The sequence below is a fragment of the Tauraco erythrolophus genome, chromosome 12 (assembly GCF_009769465.1).
Source record: "Tauraco erythrolophus isolate bTauEry1 chromosome 12, bTauEry1.pri, whole genome shotgun sequence".
NCBI classification, from domain to species: domain Eukaryota; kingdom Metazoa; phylum Chordata; class Aves; order Musophagiformes; family Musophagidae; genus Tauraco; species Tauraco erythrolophus.
The window spans coordinates 10,276,159-10,297,705 of NC_141476.1; the positions used below are offsets into that span (position 1 = coordinate 10,276,159).

Below are 21,547 nucleotides of genomic sequence, written 5' to 3' on the forward strand. Positions count from 1 at the left end.
AGCTTGGGCTCCAGGATGGCTCTGCTGGAGACTGGAAAGCACTCCGTCCTTGGCAGCGTGAATCCTGACCTTGCCATCGAGAGGCAAACAGCCTCCTTCAGTGTGGAGAAGCTCACGGCATGGCTAGACGGCGGCGCAGAGCACACTCGGATGCGGAGGGCAGTGGGTGAGTGAGCCTTACGAGGTCCCTGGCCGCGGGTTGGCACAGAGCATGCCTCCATCCTGCTGATTCTGCTCCTTCTTTGCAGCACGGCGGGTTTTGTGCTCCCGGGTATTTGCTTATCGCTTGTCTCTTAAAAAAGTAGGAGCATGGAGATGGAGTCCCCTGTTAGTGTAAATCAACATGACCCCTCTGCACCCACTCCAACTGTCTGAAGCTTCTCCCCTTCCCTGCTCCCATCACTGGTGAGACTGGTTAAACCGAAACACACGGACTGAGTGTCACACAGGCGAGCATCTCTGTGGGAGGGAGATGCGTGTGGAGGCTAGTGCTGCTGCACAGCAACACACACCATGCATGCACCGCAGCTGGATGACCCTACTTGGCAGTGGGGCTCATCCGGGTAGGGAACTCCTTGCATGGATTGGCTTGGCCTGGCTGAGCTGCTCTCACTCATGGTGGGTGTTCCAAAAAATGACTGTGCACTCAGAAGGAATAGAGGGGGAAAAAAAAAAAAAGCAAGCTTTTTTGTCCCTATAACTATCCCATATAATGCCCTTATCAAATGAAAATGGCACAGGCCACTGAGATTGCACACTTTACAGTGCAACAGGAGTTCCGTAAAACCCTAGATGTGAGTGGACTCAAAGGTTTCAAGGCACAAAGGGAGCAGCGGGAATGCTCAGGCTGACACAGAAAGAGCAAACCCAGGAGTCGCTTCGCAATGCTGCGGAGGGCTGGTGAAGTCCCGAGTCAAAGCACGGGTGCCGAGTGGGACACCCAGCAGCTCCGGCCATTTCCCACTCTCTGGGCAAAACCCAGCTACCCACAGCTCGTGCTGCTGTCACAGCATGGGAACAGCAACTGGGGCCAGAGGGATCCATAGCATTTTCTGCCTGAGGCACACGGTCACCTCCAACACCCTGACCAGGGATGGTGCCTTACCCTGCAGGGTCACTATTTACACTCTACAGACCCCTCTCTCAGCCCCACTCGGTTCCCCTCCCCTCCTGGTTCCCCAGACCACCGCTTTTCAGAGTTAGGCGTGAGAGCCATCCGAGCCAGCAAAGTCAGACCTGCCTGCGGTCACCCTAAAAAGTCACAGCACCGGTATCCACGACCCGTGCCCTGCCCGCTCCTCCCGAGCAGGGCTCCAGGTGCTGCCCGCACCTCTCCAGCCCCAGGAGAACCAACTCTTCTGTGTTGCTTTGCAGTTGATGCTATCGAATGCGACCCTGTATTTAGCAGAGAAAATCAGTATTTCGAGAGCCAAAATGAGAGGTACGAAGCAGCGGTCAGAAAAGCTGTTCACCTCCAGAAAAAAATGCAGGAGATGGGATGGACTGTGAACGGACCTGAATATAAGTACATTTACAGGTGATTTTTATTTATTTTTTTAAATGTACAACTAATTTTTTGTTAGAAGTGTTCTATGCCAACGAGAATCAGCTTTAGCAAAGGATGGGAGAGGCCAACAGTTGACAGAAAAGGTTTTGATACAAACGTGCTGCAGGTTTTTACTTTAGCAGCACACTCGGGAAAAGGGAAAATGATACATGGCAGGGAACTTCTCAAAGAGCAGCACACGGGTACAGCGTGATAGATCACAGCACTTCACACCCCAACGGGGTGTTTCCACTTCAGCAAGCTCCTTACCTATGCTACAGCTCTCATACCACCCCCCAGACTTTTTTAAATGTATACCCAGAATTGGAAGTCGTGCTGTTTCAGTTATGTTACTGACTTCCAGATAAATTAAAAACTACATTTTCTCTATCTAGAAAACCCATATTGTATTAAAAAATAATAATAATAATAAAAAAAAAAGTTTGTAGTAAACACTTACCTTAGTTTGTAGTAACCACTTACCTTAGTTTGTAGGTAACAGAATAAAATATTTTCACAATCCTTTCCTTAAAAAAATGTTCTTAACACTTTGCATGGGGTTGAGCTCCACATTTTAATTTTAATTGCTTGCCCCTCCTTTCCCCCTTTACTAAGTAAAAATACCATTTTGCTGCAGCCCGGTGCACATTGTTAGTTTGTTGGAGTTACATTCCCAATAAGAAGGTGCAAGTTCAAAAGCATCATTCAAAAGGGCAATGCCTGCACCTTACAAATCACTGCTGACACTCAAAGTCACTTCTAATATTTCATCATATGAAAGATTATAATTCTTTATGCTAAGCTCTTCACCGCCTACAGTGAGTGGGACTGATAAAAGAGGAAATCTTCCATCAGCAGCTCTTGGACCTGATCATTATATTCCCAACAAAAAGCAGCTCTCTACTTCTCCCTCAGAAGGAAAAAAAAAAAGCAGCAGTTTTTAAAAACCTGACAAAACCACACCGCCTCTCCCACCGAGGTTTGCTTTTATCAGGTCCCTGATGCCAAGGGCTTCGGCAGGGCCAGCTGTGCACTGGATGAAGAGCATGGCCACCTCGCAGGACAGCTCTTGTCTGGTGAAACACCAGGTGAGCACCAAGCTCTCACTGCCAAAGTCCTGGTGCCAGACGCGGTGAATCACTTGCACACATTTGAAAGGCAGCTTTTTCAAATCGCAGTTAAGGTAACGTTATTTCTGGATGGGCTGCCAAGGGTTCATGAAGTCTTTTTTCTGTTAATCAGAGCAATTTCCCTTTAACTTCTTTGTTCATATTTTTCCCTCTACTTTTTCAGCGTGACTGATTCTCTCTCAGGGCTGCTATAGAAGAAAGGTCGCAGTCATTTGTTAACAATAAAAGGCATCTCTCTAGACTGAGATGCTCACTAGAGCACTGCAGTAAAGCGACGTGCTAACAGCCATACAAGCTACTGACAACAGCAGAGCCGCGTATTTTTAGGTGTGAGAGCACATGTACTTATATCTGTGAGGTGATTCAATCATATTCTGAGGAATCTCAGGAAGAGGGACTATAATTCCTTGTATTTTCTTAGGATTTCTCACACGCACACAAAAAGCTTAAAAAAAAAAAAAAAAAAGAGTTCCTGATTTGCACCATGGAAATTACTGTACCCAAGTCCATTGTGTGCAGCTTCGGCAATAGTGCTTTTTAGGATATATGCAGCCCTATCAGTTGGCGATGGCAAAGGACCTCACCAGACAATAAACCAGGTGATGCAAGGATGTATTTTAATTTTTCCACAAGAAAAAAACATCTCAAGTCAAGCCAAGTCTCCATGAACCCCATCATTATTCACTAACAGCAAACACCCAGGGAACAATACAGCAACAAACCCAACGTACCGAGGTATTTCCCCAGAACGGGCACGGGAGGGTTCAGGAAATCCAGGTCTCAGATGCCTACATGTGTAATTCAGTCTCATGTGCCCCACAGTGAATTGCCAGGGCTTGGGGGTTTTAAGGTAGAGTGGCGGGGGGGTTTTAGCTCAGCCTTAAAACATGACTTAAATAATCAGGAAAAAAACTCGTAAAATAAAAACCTCATAAAAATAAAACTTCGTAAAATAAAGATACGAAGGGCTTACAAGCTATCAGAGCCACAGGAGCTTTGGAGCTGGGCTGTTTTTTAGGAGCTCAGCATCTGCTACTTAGAACAGATAATTCCTCCAAGAGCAAGTGAAATAATGAGCTATCAACACTTTAGCAAAGTATGTTATGAAAGAAGGAACAAAAGCAGCTTGGAAGAGCACTTTTCCTGCAGTACTGTGTTGATGCTGGATGTTGGGTAAGGTATGACAACGCAGAAATCAAAAGGCTGCAGATGGAACTGCCGCAGTGTCACTGCCTCCTTCATCACAGCCCCGGAACTTCATCCATGTAAAAACACCCCTTGTGCCTTCCCTGCAGGGCAGTGTCAGGAGACATCGCATTTCTCCTTCACCGCATCTTCATGAGAAGTATTTCGGTGCTGGGCTCCGACAAACAGGTTGCCAAATGGATTCCTCTTGCCACCCAGTATCAGCTCATCGGAAGCTACGCCCAGACTGAACTGGGGCACGGTAAGGCTGCGAAGAAAACGCAGCATTTCCATAGGACAAAAGGCTCTGGCCCCGATTCTCAGAGGAATTTGAGTTCAGGCTGTCCGTGATTCACTGGTGCAGGGGTGGCTGCCGGGGGAAATGCCACCTGCGCATTAGAGGTTGATGTCCTCAGTGTTCCTGTGCAAGCTGGAGATGCACTGGCTTTGGTTTTGTTAATGTGGCAAAAACAACAAAAGCGAGGGTGAAAGCTCGTGGTTAGATAGCAGGCAGTCACCATCGGTGCAGGGGATCAGCCAGGCAGCTGCCTTGAGGTGATGGCTGTCACCACGAACCAGGCAGCTTGCCTGAGTACCATGCAGCTCAAGAGATCTTTGCAGGAGATGGTTTGGGGTTGCTGGGAGCATCATTCTTGTCAGGAGGCTAAACCACAAAACCTTGGTAATACCCACACTAGCTTCCAGGGATCCTCCTCTCTCTCTCCATCCTTGTGATACACCAGGAGAAAAAGATTTTTTTTTTTTTTTTTTTTTTTTAAAGGAACTTATCTTCAGGGTTTGGAAACAACAGCAGTCTTTGATATCACTACGCAGGAGTTTATACTGAACACACCGAAGATCTCTGCCATGAAGTGGTGGCCTGGAGACAGTAAGTACCACACAAAATATTTTGGTTTTCCTCATTTGCATCCTTCAGTTACTCTGCCCTGCTCAAGCTCTGCGTTTGAGGTCCCAGGTGCTAGCAGAGGACTTCAGTAACAGATGCACACATCAAGAGGCAAGTAAGAGACCAAAGGGTTTTGTACAAGTTTGAAGGCCAGAAGGGAGCCACCATCATCTATCAAAAACCCTTGGGTGGCCAGGCTGGAGAACTTGGCTCACAGAAACTCCTGCCTCTGCAGGAATCAATCTTCTCTTCTTTGTAAATAATACTCAGACAAGCAAAAACTGCAGGGAGGTCATCAGCATAAAGGATCGGCATAAAGGATTCAAGTCATCAGCCAGTCTCAGCATAAAGGATTCAAGTGTGAAATTCATGGCTCCCTTCAGGAAGGTATTTCACAGAAAATAACTGGAGTTACTCTAACAGCCACAGCACTTCCCACTCTCTCAGCACTGCCTGAACTTTAACTACTTTTTTTTTCTCATCTGCTGATGCAAACTGTTCATCCAAGCCTCACAGGCAGTGACGGAGGCAGAAGGGCAATGCAACTTCTGAGAGCCAAGAGCAGGCTCAGAACGCGGATTTAGGTAACCTCCAGCTTCCAGCGTTTGTGGATCACACCTGCTCTGACCCACGTGTTCGCAAGACCTAACACCCAATTAGCACTGACTGCTGTTAACTGTGGAAGTTTGTACTGTACCTTGTCTCAGGGGAACGGGGCTGTTTTTCTTCTCACAGTGGGAAGGTCGGCAACCCACTCATTGGTCTTTGGTCAGCTGTACATCCACGGGAAGTGCTATGGCGTGCATCCCTTCATCGTGCAGATACGCAGCCTTCAGGACCATTCCCTCTGCCCAGGTAAATGACCCGAGACATCGCAGCACTCATGCAGGTGCTCTGCCTCTTTTGCCCTTAAACATTTTCTAAAACATTGAGCCCAGGGAGAGTTATAATTGCCAAATCAAACCAAGACAGATACCCAAGGCATAGTTATCATTAACCCCAACCTTTTTATCTAAAGGAAGATTTAATATATCCTCAGTCATATCCAGACCAAGCCTTCTTACCTAGAAGGCTGGGCTGCTCTGACCACCTCTGCACCTCAGTTTTGACCCCAGCCAACACGGGTAACAGGTGGAGCATGGAAACAAACTACCACAAGGCATTCGAATGCCTGTTTCATCCCTCAGGCAAGATCACCTATGCTGGAGAAGAAGCAGAGCTGAACGTGCCTTTCCTTTGAGATCCCCAGCCTGACACAAAATGGGGAGAAAAAAGTTCAAGTGGAAGTAAGCACGCTACGTTTTCTCCCGTTGCAGGCATAATTGCAGGAGACATCGGTCCCAAAATGAATTTTGAGCACACTGACAACGGCTACCTCATGCTGCAGAATGTGCGCATCCCCAGGGAGAACATGCTGAACAAGTTTTGTGAGGTATGTACAGACTCGCATCACAGACTTGCCCATCAGACTCTCATTGCACAGCCAGAGAGATGACAGGGACCTGCCTAAATTTAGGACAAAAATCTTCCTTTGAGATGTCTGTAAGTCTCTGTGGTTTTATCAAGGGCAGGAGTTACCTGAATCCTAAACAAAACTCGATGTCAGGAATTCCACGTTCAGAGGCTGGGGATCACAGGGCTGGCAGAACCTATCTGAGCCAGAAGCAGTACGGGTTTATCTCTTCAATTGCATATGTTTCATCCATCATACATAAAAATATTTAAGTTTTGCATTCAGTGGAGGAGATCCATGTCCATTTTATTCTTTGTATAGAGATTACACAACCATCCTAGTACTGAACTATTGAAAAAGGTGGCACCTAACATCCTCTCTCTCTACTCTAGGTTCAACCAGATGGCACCTATGTGAGACAGGGGTCGCAGCAGATTAACTATTTCACAATGACTACAGTGCGCGTTTCCATCATCGCGGACGAGGTTATAATACCCCTGATGAAAGCCTGCACCATCGCCATCCGATACTCCGTGGTTCGCCGGCAGTCCAAATTAAAGCCTGGGTAATGCCACGCAGGTCTGCAGCAGTGGGAAGGGGACCATACACCACGTTCCTGTGCACCAGTCTGTATTTTTACTTTTCATCTCACCTTTCACCACACCACTGGCTTAATTCCTGGCCCGGATAGTGATTACAAACATGCTTCCCCATTGTTTACATTAATGAGCTTTAGTCAAAGTATAGGAGAATGTTTACAGTTCTTTCCAGGATAAGTTTCATAGCTCAGTTTGAATAGCTCAGTGGTTCACACAGGCAACTTATTTTTCTTGCAACTGGCCTTCCCGTGTAGTCCTGTAACTCAGCAGAATCCAGACCAAGCAGACAAGTTGCTGAATTCTTATTCCATAGCATCCTACTGGTGCGCTCGACATTAAAATAACTTCCAACATTCACAAATCCAATATCCACACTTTACAAGACTGAATTTTATTAGTCTGGTAAGAATCCCTGTGATTTTTAAATAGGTATTTTCATTTGAATGGGTTTCAAAAATTTCCACTGAATCTCCTTTCAAAAGCAAGAAGATCCTAATGAGAACACGGTTTGGTTCAAACGCAAACCAAACACAAGAGCACAGCATGCTGAACTACTGTAATAACCAATTCCATCATTTGGAGCCCTAAGTGTACTAACCACAGCAAAAGTGGTAAAGAACATCAAAAAAAAAAGCTCAGGAAGCTTGAAGTAATTTTGACTCAAATATTTTCAGAGAAACCTATCTACACCGAGCCACAGGATCCAGTTGGAAAAGCAAAAGCTTTCCAGGGTGCAGTGCCACCACCTCCCCTGTAACACCTGAAAACTTGCTGTCCTCAAAGGCTTCACCCTCATCGCTGATCCCCTTCTGTACCAACCGACGGCACGTTGCCGCCTTTTCTGCTCTGTTGGGCTGGTTTCTCTAACAGCTTAGCAAGCTGGACAGATTTGCTGCCACGAGATTGGCTCAGCCTGTTCACATGTTGCTTCTTGGTAATGAAAAATGCCATTTTTCATTATGCAGTAGGTAAACTAACAGTAGCTATGACTGTGTTCGTGCTTTCCTTACTTCAGCTGTCTTCCAACAGGGAACAAGAAGCAAAAATCCTTGACTACCAGACTCAGCAAGAGAAATTGCTGCCCCAGTTGGCAGCAGCCTATGCCTTTCATTTCATCTACAACTACCTGCAGGAGCTATTTGACAAGGGGTACAGAGAGATCCAGACCAAGAACTTCAGCACACTGCCGGAGGTGAGCTGCAGCAGGATTCGCTCATACAGATGGTTTGCACTTAGGCTGCACTTCTCTTCTCTGAATTTCGCAGTATTTTAGCAAACTGGACAAGCATTCCTCTCACTGCTAGATAACTGGAGAAAGAGAAAGCACTAAGAGATCAAACGGCTTGTCCTAGGTCCACCACCAGTCAGCAACAGCATTCACTTTACCTCCCTGGATTTTTGGCTTCGGGAACTATTGCAGAGTGCAAAGCCCTTGAAAAGCAAGTCCATTTGATAAAAACCTTGATCCATGTAGCTGGTGGCGCAAAGCGTTATTTCACAACTTCATGTACAAATGCACATGCAAATACTTCGAGCCAAAACCAAAAGCATGACTTTCTAGGCAGAACATAAGATTTTGCAACTGGAAGCCTGAAATTAAAACATGCTCTGAACAACAGCAGCAAAAGCTACTGCTGGTTGAGAGAAACCCAAACACGCATAAACTGACCATAGCATGCGCAGCGCGAGCGTGCACAGCGTTCCAGGCAGAAACCGAAGGCCAGGTTCAGGGAGCTGGGTGCTACGCCAGCATGCAAAGGAGGATCTCATGCCCAGAAATTGCACAGAATTAAAAAAGGAAACTTATTCTGAAGATTGCTTTAGAACACTTTCGCCATTAGCACTCCGCCTTTTTTTTTTTTTTTTTTTTTTTAACAGCTCCATGCATTTTCTTCAGGCTTCAAAGCCATGATTACTCAGAACTGCACTTCAGCAGTGGAGATCTGCCTCCGGGCATGCGGGGGACATGGTTACTCCTCGCTGAGTGGACTCCCCTCCTTGTATACTAAAATACTTGGCTCTTGTATTTATGAAGGGGAAAACACCATTTTGCTCCTGCAAACTGCCAGGTAACAATTCAAATCTGTTCATCTAAAAGCCTGCCACTTCTTCTCCAAAACCAGTAAAACCAGCTACTCCTTTCTCACAGTACCTACTAAAAATACAGCTCAGGACATAAACTATTCATGCCTTCTGTCTAAAAGGCATGGAGGTGTGTGGGAATTGGATTCTCTCTTCTATTTTAGGTTTGGGGACGTACGCAGGTGCTGTTCTGCATAACCTCATTTTCCTCTTTGTCTAGTAGCACAGCAAAAGCATTGCTATACAAGTTTTGTGGTTTATTTTTTAAGCAACCAATGTAATGCAGTATTAGTAAAACGAGGTTGATTCAGAGAAGGCAAAGTTGTTGGATACTGAAAGCAGATGAGTCATGCTCCAAGAACACCACTTTTCCTCTAAACACGCAGACTGGTGATTATCCAGAGTAGATGAAATACAGGAGAGAGAAGCCACAGCTGCTTGAACTTTTAATAATGTGTGTTTTTACTAGAAGGAGTACACTTCCCAGGGACAGAGGTGCTACTGTGTAGCTCTGTGCTTGCATGCAGACACTTCTGCACTCATGACTGCCTCTTCTTGCAAGATCCATAGCAAGGTCAAGAGAGAAACGCTGTAACGGTTTACTTCCAGATCTGGTCAGTCTAGGTCATAGCCAAGGTGCCAAAAAAAAAAAAAAATGAGAGGGGGGAATGCTCCTTGGACACATTTAGCTCCAAGAATGGGTCTCATTTGCTAACATAATGTGACCACGTGTTGGGGATCACAGAGGGTAAGACCAAACCACCATTAAGACTCCCAGAGCATTAAGACTCAGGCTGCAAAGTTGATAACGTATAATCACCGTGCTGCTGAGGCTGCTGGTAGCCATGGCAAGTTTCTTCCTAAAAATTCATCACTATAGATTGCTGTAGCATTAAATGTGGTAGACAGGCTACCCCTGAGACCCATCACAGATCAGGTTATTGCAAATAACATGGAAAACAAAAGGTATTACTTGTTCAAAGCCATTCTGGACCACTGGTGGGACAGGTCACACCTTGCTGCTCCTCACCCGAGCCCATTTTACTTTTTGCATGACCATTTGCTGTGTGGGGATCACAACCATACTCTGCTCTGACTGTTACCCTCTTCCCAGGTTCCTGATTAAGTGCTTTATGGCAACAAGTGCTGGCCAGCCTGTTCCACCATCTGTCACTTACCTGGCTGCAGTGAAATCCAGGAAGTGTCCAGCCAAGAACAAGTTGGATTTTCTCAGTCCAGATATTTACACTGAGGCCTATCAACACGTGGCAGTCAGGTCAGTTTGGAGGATTGGGTTTCTCTCTGACATCAGAAATGTGTTAAAAGCTCAGCTTCTTCCTTGCTTTAAAGAGAGGCAAAATAACCTAAGTTACACAAGAATTGACACCATCTGCTCCTGAAAGAGAAAAGAAAGACTCATACAGGATAAACAGCCATGCCAAATGTTCAATACAAAGCTTTCGCATTCAGAACATCAGAAGTTTTTAAGCCACATGCTACCTAACAACTATATTCCTAGAGCTGATTCTGTATCAAGCTGATGGCACTATTTAAGTTAATTCCAGACTACATCACTCAGCTGCCATCCAGTAAAACCTTTAGGCAACTGGACCCTGTGCAATTCTATACAGAAAAAATTTCACATACCTGTGAAACTTTTTTGTTTTCAGTTACCAGCACAGCACCTCTCATTCTGTCTGTAGCCTTTCAACTATACATTCAACTACTCAACACAAATAAAAACAGTATCATGAGTGGTCTCATCAGTACTGTGTGCATGTCATATAGGTATCATCTCTGAAAACCAGGTAAACAGATAGACAACCCTGCTGTCATTCAGCTTGGTGTAAAAACAGAGCCATTCTTCTGAAAGCTTCTGTGTCAGCAGGAGCAAGATTTGGATCCCTGTGTAGAAAAGTAGAAACAAAACGTAACACCATTCAAATATTATCATCCTTTATTTTGTTTTGCAAACTCTCCTTAAATACACACAATCCAAGGAAAACTCTGCAGACCCTCTGGTAAACTACCCTGGAAGCTGAGAAGGCAGAAATCCTTCAGTACCAGGTGGTCTGGGTGCTTCTCACAGTTTGGACTTAGATTTTGCATAATCTAAGTTCGTTCATTCTGAGTGTAGATAAATTCAGATGTCAGAATTGCCATTTTGCCATACAATCAGACAGGAGTCTGAGTACGAAATGAGTGCATGTGGGCTGCTATATTCATACACAATATGCTTTTTCAATTTTCCAGACTCATAAGCAGCACAGCAGCTAAACTACAGGACTTGATTCAGTCAGGAGTCAAAAAGCACGACGCGTGGAACCAGTGCACAGTGCAGCTGGCACAGGCTGCGAAGGTTAGAAAAAATTATCTGCTTTTTGATGTTTGTCTTTATTCTACAGTATGCAACAGAAACGGCATGATTAACTTAAAGTCTCAGCACTGTTTATTCTTTTCTGTTAACATCTAAGGGACACCACAAAGACCAGGGCACCACTGTGGTCTGCATGGTGGAAAAAGCACAGTAAGAAGCAATTCCTGATGTCATGAATTTGCGTCTGAATAGGCTGGGTAGAAAAAGACTAAAGGGAGTAGAAATGAAAGCGAGAAAAAAAACCAAACCACATGGTTATGCTGCCACTACTAGTAGAATCAGACCTCCCATATCTTGCAACAAGAACCCACCATCTCCAGCTAACGCTCGTCTTTTTATAAGAATCCAGCGTTTCTGGCTCCCAGAGGAAAGCCTCCCCAAAGCCACCCTACTGAAGGCTGCTAGACTCACAGCCAAGGTGAAACATGCCTGGTATTCCTTACATCTGCCACTCTCACAAGGAAAGAAAACTGCAGAGAAAAGCAGTGGTGAGAGCAATGTTCATTACTACTGAAAGAAAAATCAAATCGGCAAAGTCAAATTAACAACAGACACAAAACCAAGTCCCATTTCTTATGGATTAGACAATCAGCATGCCTTCAGCTGAAATAGGATCAGGACAGCAGCATCCATTCCCCAGAACACGGGTTAATTGGTACAAAACCAAGCAGAAAAGAAAGCAAGAGGGGAGGAAAGCCCTAAACTGAAATGAAAACCAAACCCACTGATACTTCACTATCTCCAAAAAACAAAATCCTTTTTTTAATGTGCAATTTAAGTGCAATTCCTCTACAATTAGGGTGAATGTCTTCCCTCCTTCCTATACTGAGGAAAGGAAGATTTTGAAACAGATCTGTGGCTTATTGTAACTTTATTCAATTTTTAATGGAAAACATCTTGCTGTAATCTACTGTTCAGCCAGAGCCAACCCAAATGGAAATGGACTTAGCAAGAAGCCCCTGACAGGGAAAAAGGAACCCCACACATACATAAGTGGTGATACCATCTCAGTGATCTCATAGTAGAGAACAGCCCCCTTGTAGTCAGTCAATTAGATGGAGTCCTTAATGAGTCAAACTTTCTCAGCAACAGCCCAGATCCTTTCAGAACCATCGGAAGGGTTGATCTGCTCATACCTGTAAGTACGGTTATAATCCTTCAAAACAAGAACTCACTGAGTAAGGCAGCAAAGACTCACGCTCAGCAGCAGCATTTTTTGTGGTCTGCCATGTGTCACCCCTATTTTCAATTACAGTCAGTGAAAGCAGCCAGTATTCAGTGCTGTAAGCTTGAAAAAGAGCAGAAAAACTGTGTTAATTGCCTCAAAAAATAAAGCAGAGCTCCTACAAAGTGGCTTTTAAAAATTACTTTCCCAATAATTGTTTAAATCTAAATATATTTTTAGTGGAATGAAACTGAAGCAAAATTTTCCTATTTGAGATTACGTCTAGAAAAGGCTCTGACCAGTGCTCCCCACCCACAAACCTGAATAAGCCATTCCCTCCTGCACCCACTCAAATGGGTGGCAGAGGTCTCTGGACTGAAGAGCAGGAGAGACCATGTCTCAGAGGAGGAGCTGGAATCGCGCCGTTAGAGAAGCAAGGAGGAGAACCTAGACACGGGACTAGTCAGAATATTTCTGAAGAGCCTAACGTATGCAAAGGGCTGACTGTGGTTAGTCAGTGGTGATTGTGCTGCTAGACTCCTCAGAAAATGGGATACGGGCCTCCAAAGTTCCATAGGTATTTCAGGGAGAGGAAGAGTCACCCAAAACCCTTGAGTTTCCCCCATACTTTAAAACCTGGGTAGCCAGCCTGCTGCCTTCCTGGGGCAATTCTGTATTTACTTCTTATTCCACACCTTCCCTGGAGACTCACCCACACAACTGGCACGGCAGCTATATGAAGTGATGCCTGCCAGCTCTGAGACGGGTACAGCTTTGCTGCAGACTCCATACAGGTTAATTGCTTGAGTAGACACCCAGCTTCTCAGGCAGGTTCTGCAGTCCCCGCTGGCCTCCATGCTGCTTGACCGTGCTAGCAGGAAGAGCTGCATTGCAGGTGTGCCATGCTTACACCCACAGCCCGGAGAGCTGTGCAACAGGCGAGTGAACCATGCAGATACCAACACCACCAACCACCCGCAGTAATGTCAGCGTAACAAGAGTCACCCCCAAACGTGCAGCCACAGCCTGCTTCACTTCCTCTAGAGCTCAGCTAGTATCTCTGTAATTTGGCAGTTCGACACTCTGCTGGTGTCTGACCCAGAAATTATCACTTTACTTAAAACCACAGAAGCAAGAGAGGTAAGTTTGGTTGTTCTTCTGTGACAACAGACTTTTTCAGAGCTGAAGCCGTATAGAGACTGAGCCTGATATACCATTAGCCCAAGGTCTTCGACAAGTTTTCTCCTGTTCATGTATAACCAAGATTCACTTGCTAGGGGTCAACACAAGCACATTCCAGCGTGCTTCCATCACACAAACTCTTTGGGGTATTCATCAGAAATATTTAGAATAAGTACTACCATGAATCCTGAAGCGGTTTTCTACAGTTTACAAATAACAGTGTTGACTGTTTACACCAATTCTCTCCCCTACTGTCGCTGTAAGACATGAATGCAAAAGGCCTGGTCAACCAGCAAACAAAGAATACAGACTGGAGGAGTGCCAGGGAAATGAAAAGGTTTTATATTCTCTGCAAGAATGTTTGAGTCACTTGGCCTACTAAAAGCGTTTTGAGGTGCATTCACTGTTGATTGCATTTGTTTTCCAGGCTCACTGCCACTACATCACTGTGAAGAACTTTGCAGAAACTGTGGAAAAACTCGAGACCAAGGCTGGCATCCAGAAGATTATGAAACATCTTTGTGACCTCTTTGCATTACATGGGATCTTCTCAAATGCAGGAGCCTTCTTGCATGATGGATATATATCTGGAGCTCAAATGGACATGGTCACAGCATCATACCTGGACCTCCTGCCTGTCATTCGGTGAGCTGCTTTAGCATGAAAGGAGATACACTTATTCTTTTTGTCCCTGTGATAGATATAAAATGGTGCTGCTGTACCTATGGCAACATCTCCAAAGTCAATTCACCTCACTCAGTTTTTATTTTCATTGCCTGGCAGCACTAGAAATGGATTGAAACATCTACACAGAGCTCATTTTCTCAGCAAAACAGACCTAAGTGTCCAGCTCCTCTGCAATCCCTAAACCGAAGCTCTGTAACATGAAATCTGAAATTATAAATAAGAATACCCATTTGCAGTAGAGTGAAAGCAGGAAAATATGTAGTTAGAGCAGCACTGGCAGGAGGCAGCCTCAGCAACTGATCATACACTGCAAAATCTGCTTAAGCCACAGCTAATACTGCCTACTCTGTTGCCATGGCTGAGTTGCAACTGGTACCCAAACAAGCCTGCCTACAGCTCACCAGATGCATCTGCTGGACACCATTTATTAGTAACTATGTGAATTCTGAGACATGCCAAGGTTTTAACTTACCACAACCCTCACAAAGGCTTTTTCACAAAGTGTTCAACTTTCAGTACTCAGTGCTGTTTGTTAAGAACAGATTAATCCAAGGTGCAGAGAAGCAAGTTGCTACCGTATGTAAAATTCTACTTAAGCCACCTGGAGAGAAACCAGAATACACCATAACCAAAAGCTGAACAGGACCGACCCAAAGAACAAACACTTTCAGAACTGATCGCAGAATTCAAGTTAAGCAATAAGCTTAACGATGTTTTCAAAAGCCTAACACATTGTCATCTCTGGAATTCACTGCAACTCCTCCGTGTTAGTCCATGCGTTGTTAACAGGATTCAACAACACAGAGGGTATTTACCTGGGTAATTAGAGTCAGTTATTTACAATTAGTAGAAAGGGTACAAACACTTCCTGGTCTGTAGCAAAAACCCAGCCTTTTCCAAAAGGAACTGGTAGATGCAAATGCCAACATTTGAGCAAACCACTTTGCATCCCTGTACCTCAGGTGTGGGGTACAGCCAGCATGACTTCCTACACTCAGGATGATGGGAAGACAGGAAAAAGTAAACCATCTCCTGCTTAAGAAAAGATCCTGTCATTACATGCTTGTCCTTATGCCCTAGCTGTCTGTTGCTGATTGCTGCGAGATTGGCCTCTGGGCTAGATGGGCCCTTGGTGCAGTTCGGGGCTGCTTTGTTCTTACAGACACACAAAGAGTAGAAGACCTTGACACCCCATGATGAGGTAATAGAAATACTTAAGAGTCGATGAAGGTTGGAGATCAGCAAAGCACATCGATCTACTAGAAACTTATTCCATTTTGTAAGCATACAGCATAAGAAAACGAGAACAAACTACAAAAACCAAAAGCAGGATCTGGCAGAGTCTGCTGAGAAAACATCTGACATGAGACTGAGTCCTAAATTAGGGACGGACCCCAGGTGATTACAGGACCCTGCAGATACTCATTCAACAGTACAGACAGCTCAGGGCATTAATAGAACGTGCCTCTGAGGAGTCAAAACAAGCAGGACTTTCCCTACAGTGTAGGCAAGGGAAAAAACTGGCACAAGCTTTTTAGGCTGAGGAACCTGGACAACTGACTTTCAATTTTATCTTTGATGTGTTTTCCTCCCTTACAAAGCAATAGCTGCTTCAATAACGTGAATGTCGTTCATCTACTCCTCAGGAAGGATGCTGTCCCACTAGTGGATGCTTTTGACTTCACAGATAAGAGCCTGAATTCTGCACTTGGCAGTTACGATGGACAGGTTTACCAACGGCTTTACGAGTGGGCTCAGAAGTCACCAACCAACAAGCAGGTATGGAGGCTGGGCTACAGCCAGGCAACCCCCACATTAGCCAGAGCAGAAATTGCTTGCTTTTCTTTTAATAAAAGCAGTACAGATAAAAGTGGATTAAGAGCCTTTAACTCTTAGTATCTCACTCTGAACAATGACCTGCAACACTCCAATTATGCCACCTATAGTCTTAGCTGAGACATTTAACCCAACAAGGAATTACAGCACCGAGAGTACTAGAGTTTGTACCAGGGAGCTGGACTGTCATGTGCCACCAATGTGGTTTTGGTTTTTAAACTTATATCACTAATAACATCATACAAAATAAGCTAAAACAAAAGTGTGTTTACATAGTTTACGTATTGTGGAACACGAGATGGCTGCAAGAGCCACTAATTGCAGGGTATTTTCCATTCACTGGTACTTTTACTAGTGCAATACTTAATTTTTTAATAATATGTTTAACCAGAAAGAGTATAAATGTTAAACAAGGCAATTTCATCCTTCATGGTCTTAAGCACTTTACTTTCACTTCTTAATTCATTCATATTGTGGAGTAATGTAGAATTCTGCATGATGTAAATAGCTATTGCTCTGTTTGAAAACGCATTTTGCCTTAAGTGAGATTTTTACTGTGGTAATCAGCAACCCTTTGAAATTCTACAGCTGAACACAAAATTTGCCTTTAGCAAACATTCAAGTTCAAGCATATTTTTTGAAGTTAAGTAGTATGCTGTTCCATTTGGAATGAGTATTGTGTACTGGTTATGAAGGACTGCACATACTACTGAGAAAGAGATCCTGCACATAGCTGAAGTAGCTGTTTGGTTTTTACATATTCTAGCTTTCTGTATTTCAGAGATCATTCGTAAGAAAAAAAAAATTACAGCCTTTTCCTTCTTAATTACATTAATTCCCTTCTGCATTCTCTTTCTGAACAGATGAGCCCAGCCTATGAGAAGTATTTGAAGCCACTTCTTCACAACATGCTATCAAAATTATGAGGACCATGATTTAAGTGAAGGCCACACATTTCCTCCTGTTCTTTGTGCAGAAGTACATTTATGAAGCATCAGTAATGACTAATCAGAATTAATAATCAGCTGCTTACCTGCAGTTGCAACAAGTATGAAACAAGATTCTTAGCCAGCCATTTGCATTTAATCAGACCGAAGCCAAACAATGCTGAGTGGTACCCACTCCTGTAAGGCAATCTAGTAAGAAATAGTCTAGGGTTTGCTAGTTTCTAACCTGAAGTGTCCTGACAGCATCAAAACTATGCCATTTGGCTTTCTTATTCTAAATCCACTATATTATGATTAAGGTGAAAAAAAGAAAATTTAAAAAAATCACATTATGAGCTCTCCCTCAGTGTGTTATAACTGCACAGTGCCTTCGGAAAAAAAAAAAGCACCAAAGAAAAACCCTCCACTGAAACACCCGAGGAAGGTAAAATTATGGTCTTTGGTTTCTAGGAACAACTTGTTCTCTTGATCAAGCAGTATATTAGAAACTACATCTGTTTGGACAATTAAAGTAGCTCTTAACTTGCTCAGCAGTGGCATATTCCTGGCTAATGAAGATTCAGTCAAAGCTGATGCCAACTCCAGTCTGCAGAATTTACTTTGCCATTAATAGAGCTGTTCATACTGTCTTCCTGTAAATCTTGGGCTCCAATAAAGTGTATTATTTGGAATACTGCTTCTCTAATTATTATAGTTCATAATTATGAAAAGGGCAGGCTGATCCAGGCCAGTCATTAATTTGCTAGTAAGTGAAGTGTTGCAAAGAACATCTTGTGATTATAATTCAATGCCAGTTAACACCGATATTTTTTACCACGTGTTGCAGGAAGGAAACAATCACTTTTCCCGAGCCTCATCAGTTCAGCTTTTCTTTTCCCCCTAACAGGAAGAATAAAGCTCTTCCTGCCTCTTATTACAAAAGTCAGAACCTATACAATGTAAGAGGGGGGACACAAAATACAACAAATACACACCTGAGACAGGCCTTCCGAGTGAGAGATGGGAGGGCAAGCTCCCGCCTTCAAGAACCAGCAGCTACCACAGAAATCCAGACCCCCTCTTACATCCCCAAAGAGCTGCGGGCCACAGAGCCCACGGAGCAAAGCAGTTGTGGTAAGGAACACTTGTGACAAGAACTTCATGGGAGAATGTGATCCATTCATCAAAACTCTCTCACTCCCAACAGCATTCAAGTTAGAGCATAACCAGAAATTCTATTAGTAACTGTCACAAAGTACCCAACGTAAGCAGAAATGGCCAATCAAAACTGAGTAAAACCATGGAATTTGAGTGCCTGGACTTGAACATCATCAGAAACAGTGCTCTACAGTTAAAATTTATATATATAAAGTCACTAGATAAATTGCTGACAAGCCAGACAATGCTACTTAGCAGCTACAAGTATTCAGGGTCTGTGTTCCCTCCATCCCTATCCTGTTAGCCGGTACAAATACTTGCCATCCTTTTGTTAGCTATAATAGAGTTTTCAAAACACAAGGTTTTTCTATAATGAGGACAGTTGAATCAACAGATTAAGACAAAAAGGAACAAAGTACATCAGTAATGGAGGATAATGGAGCCCTACCAGAGCATCTGAACTACTCTGCAGAATGGAAGAACAGGTTTTAGGTGGGTTTTTTTGTCTGGTTGGTTTTGCTTTTTTAAGTATTACTGTTCTAGATGACAAAAAAAAAATACAAAATAGTATTTCGTATTTCACATTTTTATTAGCTTTTTGCTGGCAGGCATTACACTTGGGAATAATATTGCACCAGGCATTAAAAATATGAATTCTACCACAGGGACATTTTGCATTTAGAATCCAATATAAATATTTCTAATCATATTTCCATGGCTACAGATAATATTTGGTTGCTTGATTTATATGCATAGAAAGAAACAGTTGTCATAACTGTAAGAAACTGTACTTATCAAGTATTTTTGAAGGGTGGGATTTGTTTTCCTAGAATATTACAATACTGTTTATTGATTTAGAAACTAAATTAGTCTACGTGATAGCAGCTTTTCCCCAACTGCATCTTAAATTCTGTTTGTTTCTTGCTCCCAGTATCATAGCATTAGACGGATTAGAATCCATTTAAACAGAGGTAATTTTAGCACTTTAAGTTGTGTCAAAGAACTGTGTTAATGACACAAAATACCCTATTGTACTCATTCTTCGGACTCCCTCTTCCAAACAAAAAGGTGTCTTGACTGAACAGGCACATGCATGTTTTTTTTCTGAACAGGACAAATGGACAGAGCTGCTAGAGAACGAAACTCCTCCAGTCCTTACTGATAAACAATAAATAGTCGTATAAAAAAAAAAGCCCACATTGTTGCTTTAGTCAAAATCTAGACTCCCGGGTTTACTGTCCAGTTAAGTTGCTAATCACTGAAGTGGCTCCTGTGGAGTCAGAATCAGTCATCTGTTTTCCGTGCCAGTCTACAGAAAGTCCAGTTATGCTCCACTGTGTTCTCATTGGCACGCTCGCTCATATGATGAACTCTGGTATTCCTGATCGTGAAGCCTTGCTTTGTGATGTACTCCATCAGATGGACTCTGAGCGACACTTCCTGGTGGTAATCGCATGGCCCAAACGTGAAGGAAACCTGGCAGTCCCTGGTGTCCATCATGTGCTTATTCCACTTCGTGAAGTGGTTTGAAATGCCTTCCAGTAACGAGTGGACTTTCGTTGTGATAGTGAGCTGCGTGATGATGACAGCCACCGGGTTGGAGTACTTGGAAAGCTTCCGGGTGCTGGACAGCTCCACCACTTCCTCAAAGGTATCCACGGGATACAACGGCTTGGGGTCATTAAGACACTGAATTAGCGGTTCAATCTGATAGAAGTCCGCTTCCTTCCGAAGTAGGTCGAACTCCTTGAAGTCCAGTGGCAAAGTGAGCTCTGAGGTCCTTAAAAAGTTAAGAACATAACGGAAAAGTGGTCCATCTCTGTCAATAAAGTAATTGCCCTGAGAGTCCCTGGCAGTGGGGAAGTCTCCCCTGAACATGGCCCCAAGCATTGAGTCGGGATATCTCGTTAGAGTTGTAAGGGATGTCGTATACATGTGTCCACCCACATTTAGCGTGACTGGATCAGTCATCTAGAAAGAGAGAAATTGCAGAGTTTATCAAGCCACCACAAGAAGATTCGATCACCTCACTGACACACACGGCAAACACTGTTTGAAAACTGCAGGCTCTGGACAGAATCACACCTCTCCCATCCGAAGCCTTGAAGCGGTGTTTAAACCCCAGCAAATCCAAGCCACCTAGCAACAAGGCACAACTGGCAACTAGACAGGATGATACTTAACATTCAGAACGCGCATTTCCAGAAGGCTTTAGAGATCTTAACAACTGAGCTACTGTCGCAGAAGTGAGTTCTGCATTTGGGCAACAAGTTTTTTTCCTATTCTACAAATGGGGAAATGAGAACAGAGAGATTTTGTGAAGAACAAGTTAGTCTGAATGAGGCCCATCAGTGCTCCTGACTTTCACAATATGTTTCTCATTCTAGAACAACAACAACAAAAAAGAAAATTCAGCTGCACAAATCTTAAGCCTCTCTCTCAAAAGAGGACAACAGTGCAAGTTTAGACACAGGACCAAGAGCTCATAATCAAAATAATCCATGCATTGGTTAAGAGGCATCATTAAAACAAGTAAACAGAAAAGAACTTTCAGCTTTTAACTCTAAAAAGAAATATTTATTCGCAAATTAGCATCCTGCATAGAAGAAGGGGGCAGAACACAAACCAGTCTGCATCAGTTTCCAGATAGCACATGAGGAAGCAAGAGAGAAAGGAACATAAATCCCATCTGGCCACCAACTCTAAAAACCAGGACTGAGGCCAGCCAGAGAAAAGAGACATATGCATGGAAGCAGAATGTTTAGAGAAAGAGAAGAGGAGAAAAATAAGATGCACTTGTGATGCACATAAAAATAAGATGCACTAGTTTGAAACAGGGTTTACAAGGAACAATCTTTTTCTTTATAAATAAAATGACAAAGTCCTTAAAATTACATGCAGGAAGCACAAACCACTTCCAGCCTTTGCGTGTTAGTAAAATGGTAACAGTGAGCTTCAGGCGTCAGTTAAGTACGCACTGACTGTACCTGGGAAACACAAATCTGAGCTCTCCCCACAACTAGCATGAGAGGCCGAGCGCTCCAGAGAACTGTCGAAACACACAGTTTTTCTTCTCACATGACTGACGCTCTGGACCTACACAGACAGATCTGGAAGGATTCTTACCACAGGATCTGGAAAGCCCAGTTGTACCGCACAGCACACACTTACACAGACTCACTTACCATATATCCCCAGTCTCCATTATCCATCTGTTCAATTGCTTGAACTGTGGTATTCCAAGTCTAACAGAAGGCTGCTGAATGGATATGCAATTCACTTCTTATGATCTCCCTGCAGGAAAAAGCACACAC

At 43.7% G+C, this 21,547-nt stretch overlaps 2 protein-coding genes across 2 annotated transcripts; one reads left to right on the plus strand and one right to left on the minus strand.

The window, feature by feature from the left end:
* On the plus strand, window positions 1-17,075 carry ACOX2 (acyl-CoA oxidase 2). Its single transcript, XM_086619006.1, has 14 exons — window positions 1-166; window positions 1,375-1,537; window positions 3,972-4,123; window positions 4,643-4,750; window positions 5,504-5,623; window positions 6,085-6,200; window positions 6,614-6,786; window positions 7,850-8,012; window positions 8,699-8,889; window positions 10,017-10,178; window positions 11,156-11,261; window positions 14,054-14,271; window positions 15,960-16,092; window positions 17,013-17,075. Exons 1-14 carry the CDS (start codon window positions 16-18, stop codon window positions 17,073-17,075), a joined length of 2,019 nt encoding a protein of 672 aa, XP_086475132.1. The 5' UTR covers window positions 1-15.
* Window positions 17,076-18,838: 1,763 nt separating this feature from the next.
* Window positions 18,839-21,547, minus strand: KCTD6 (potassium channel tetramerization domain containing 6). Its single transcript, XM_009986158.2, has 2 exons — window positions 21,419-21,547; window positions 18,839-20,204 (listed from the first exon to the last, which is right to left on the minus strand). The coding sequence occupies exons 1-2, from the start codon at window positions 21,443-21,445 to the stop codon at window positions 19,518-19,520; spliced, it is 714 nt and encodes a 237-aa protein (XP_009984460.1). The 5' UTR covers window positions 21,446-21,547; the 3' UTR covers window positions 18,839-19,517.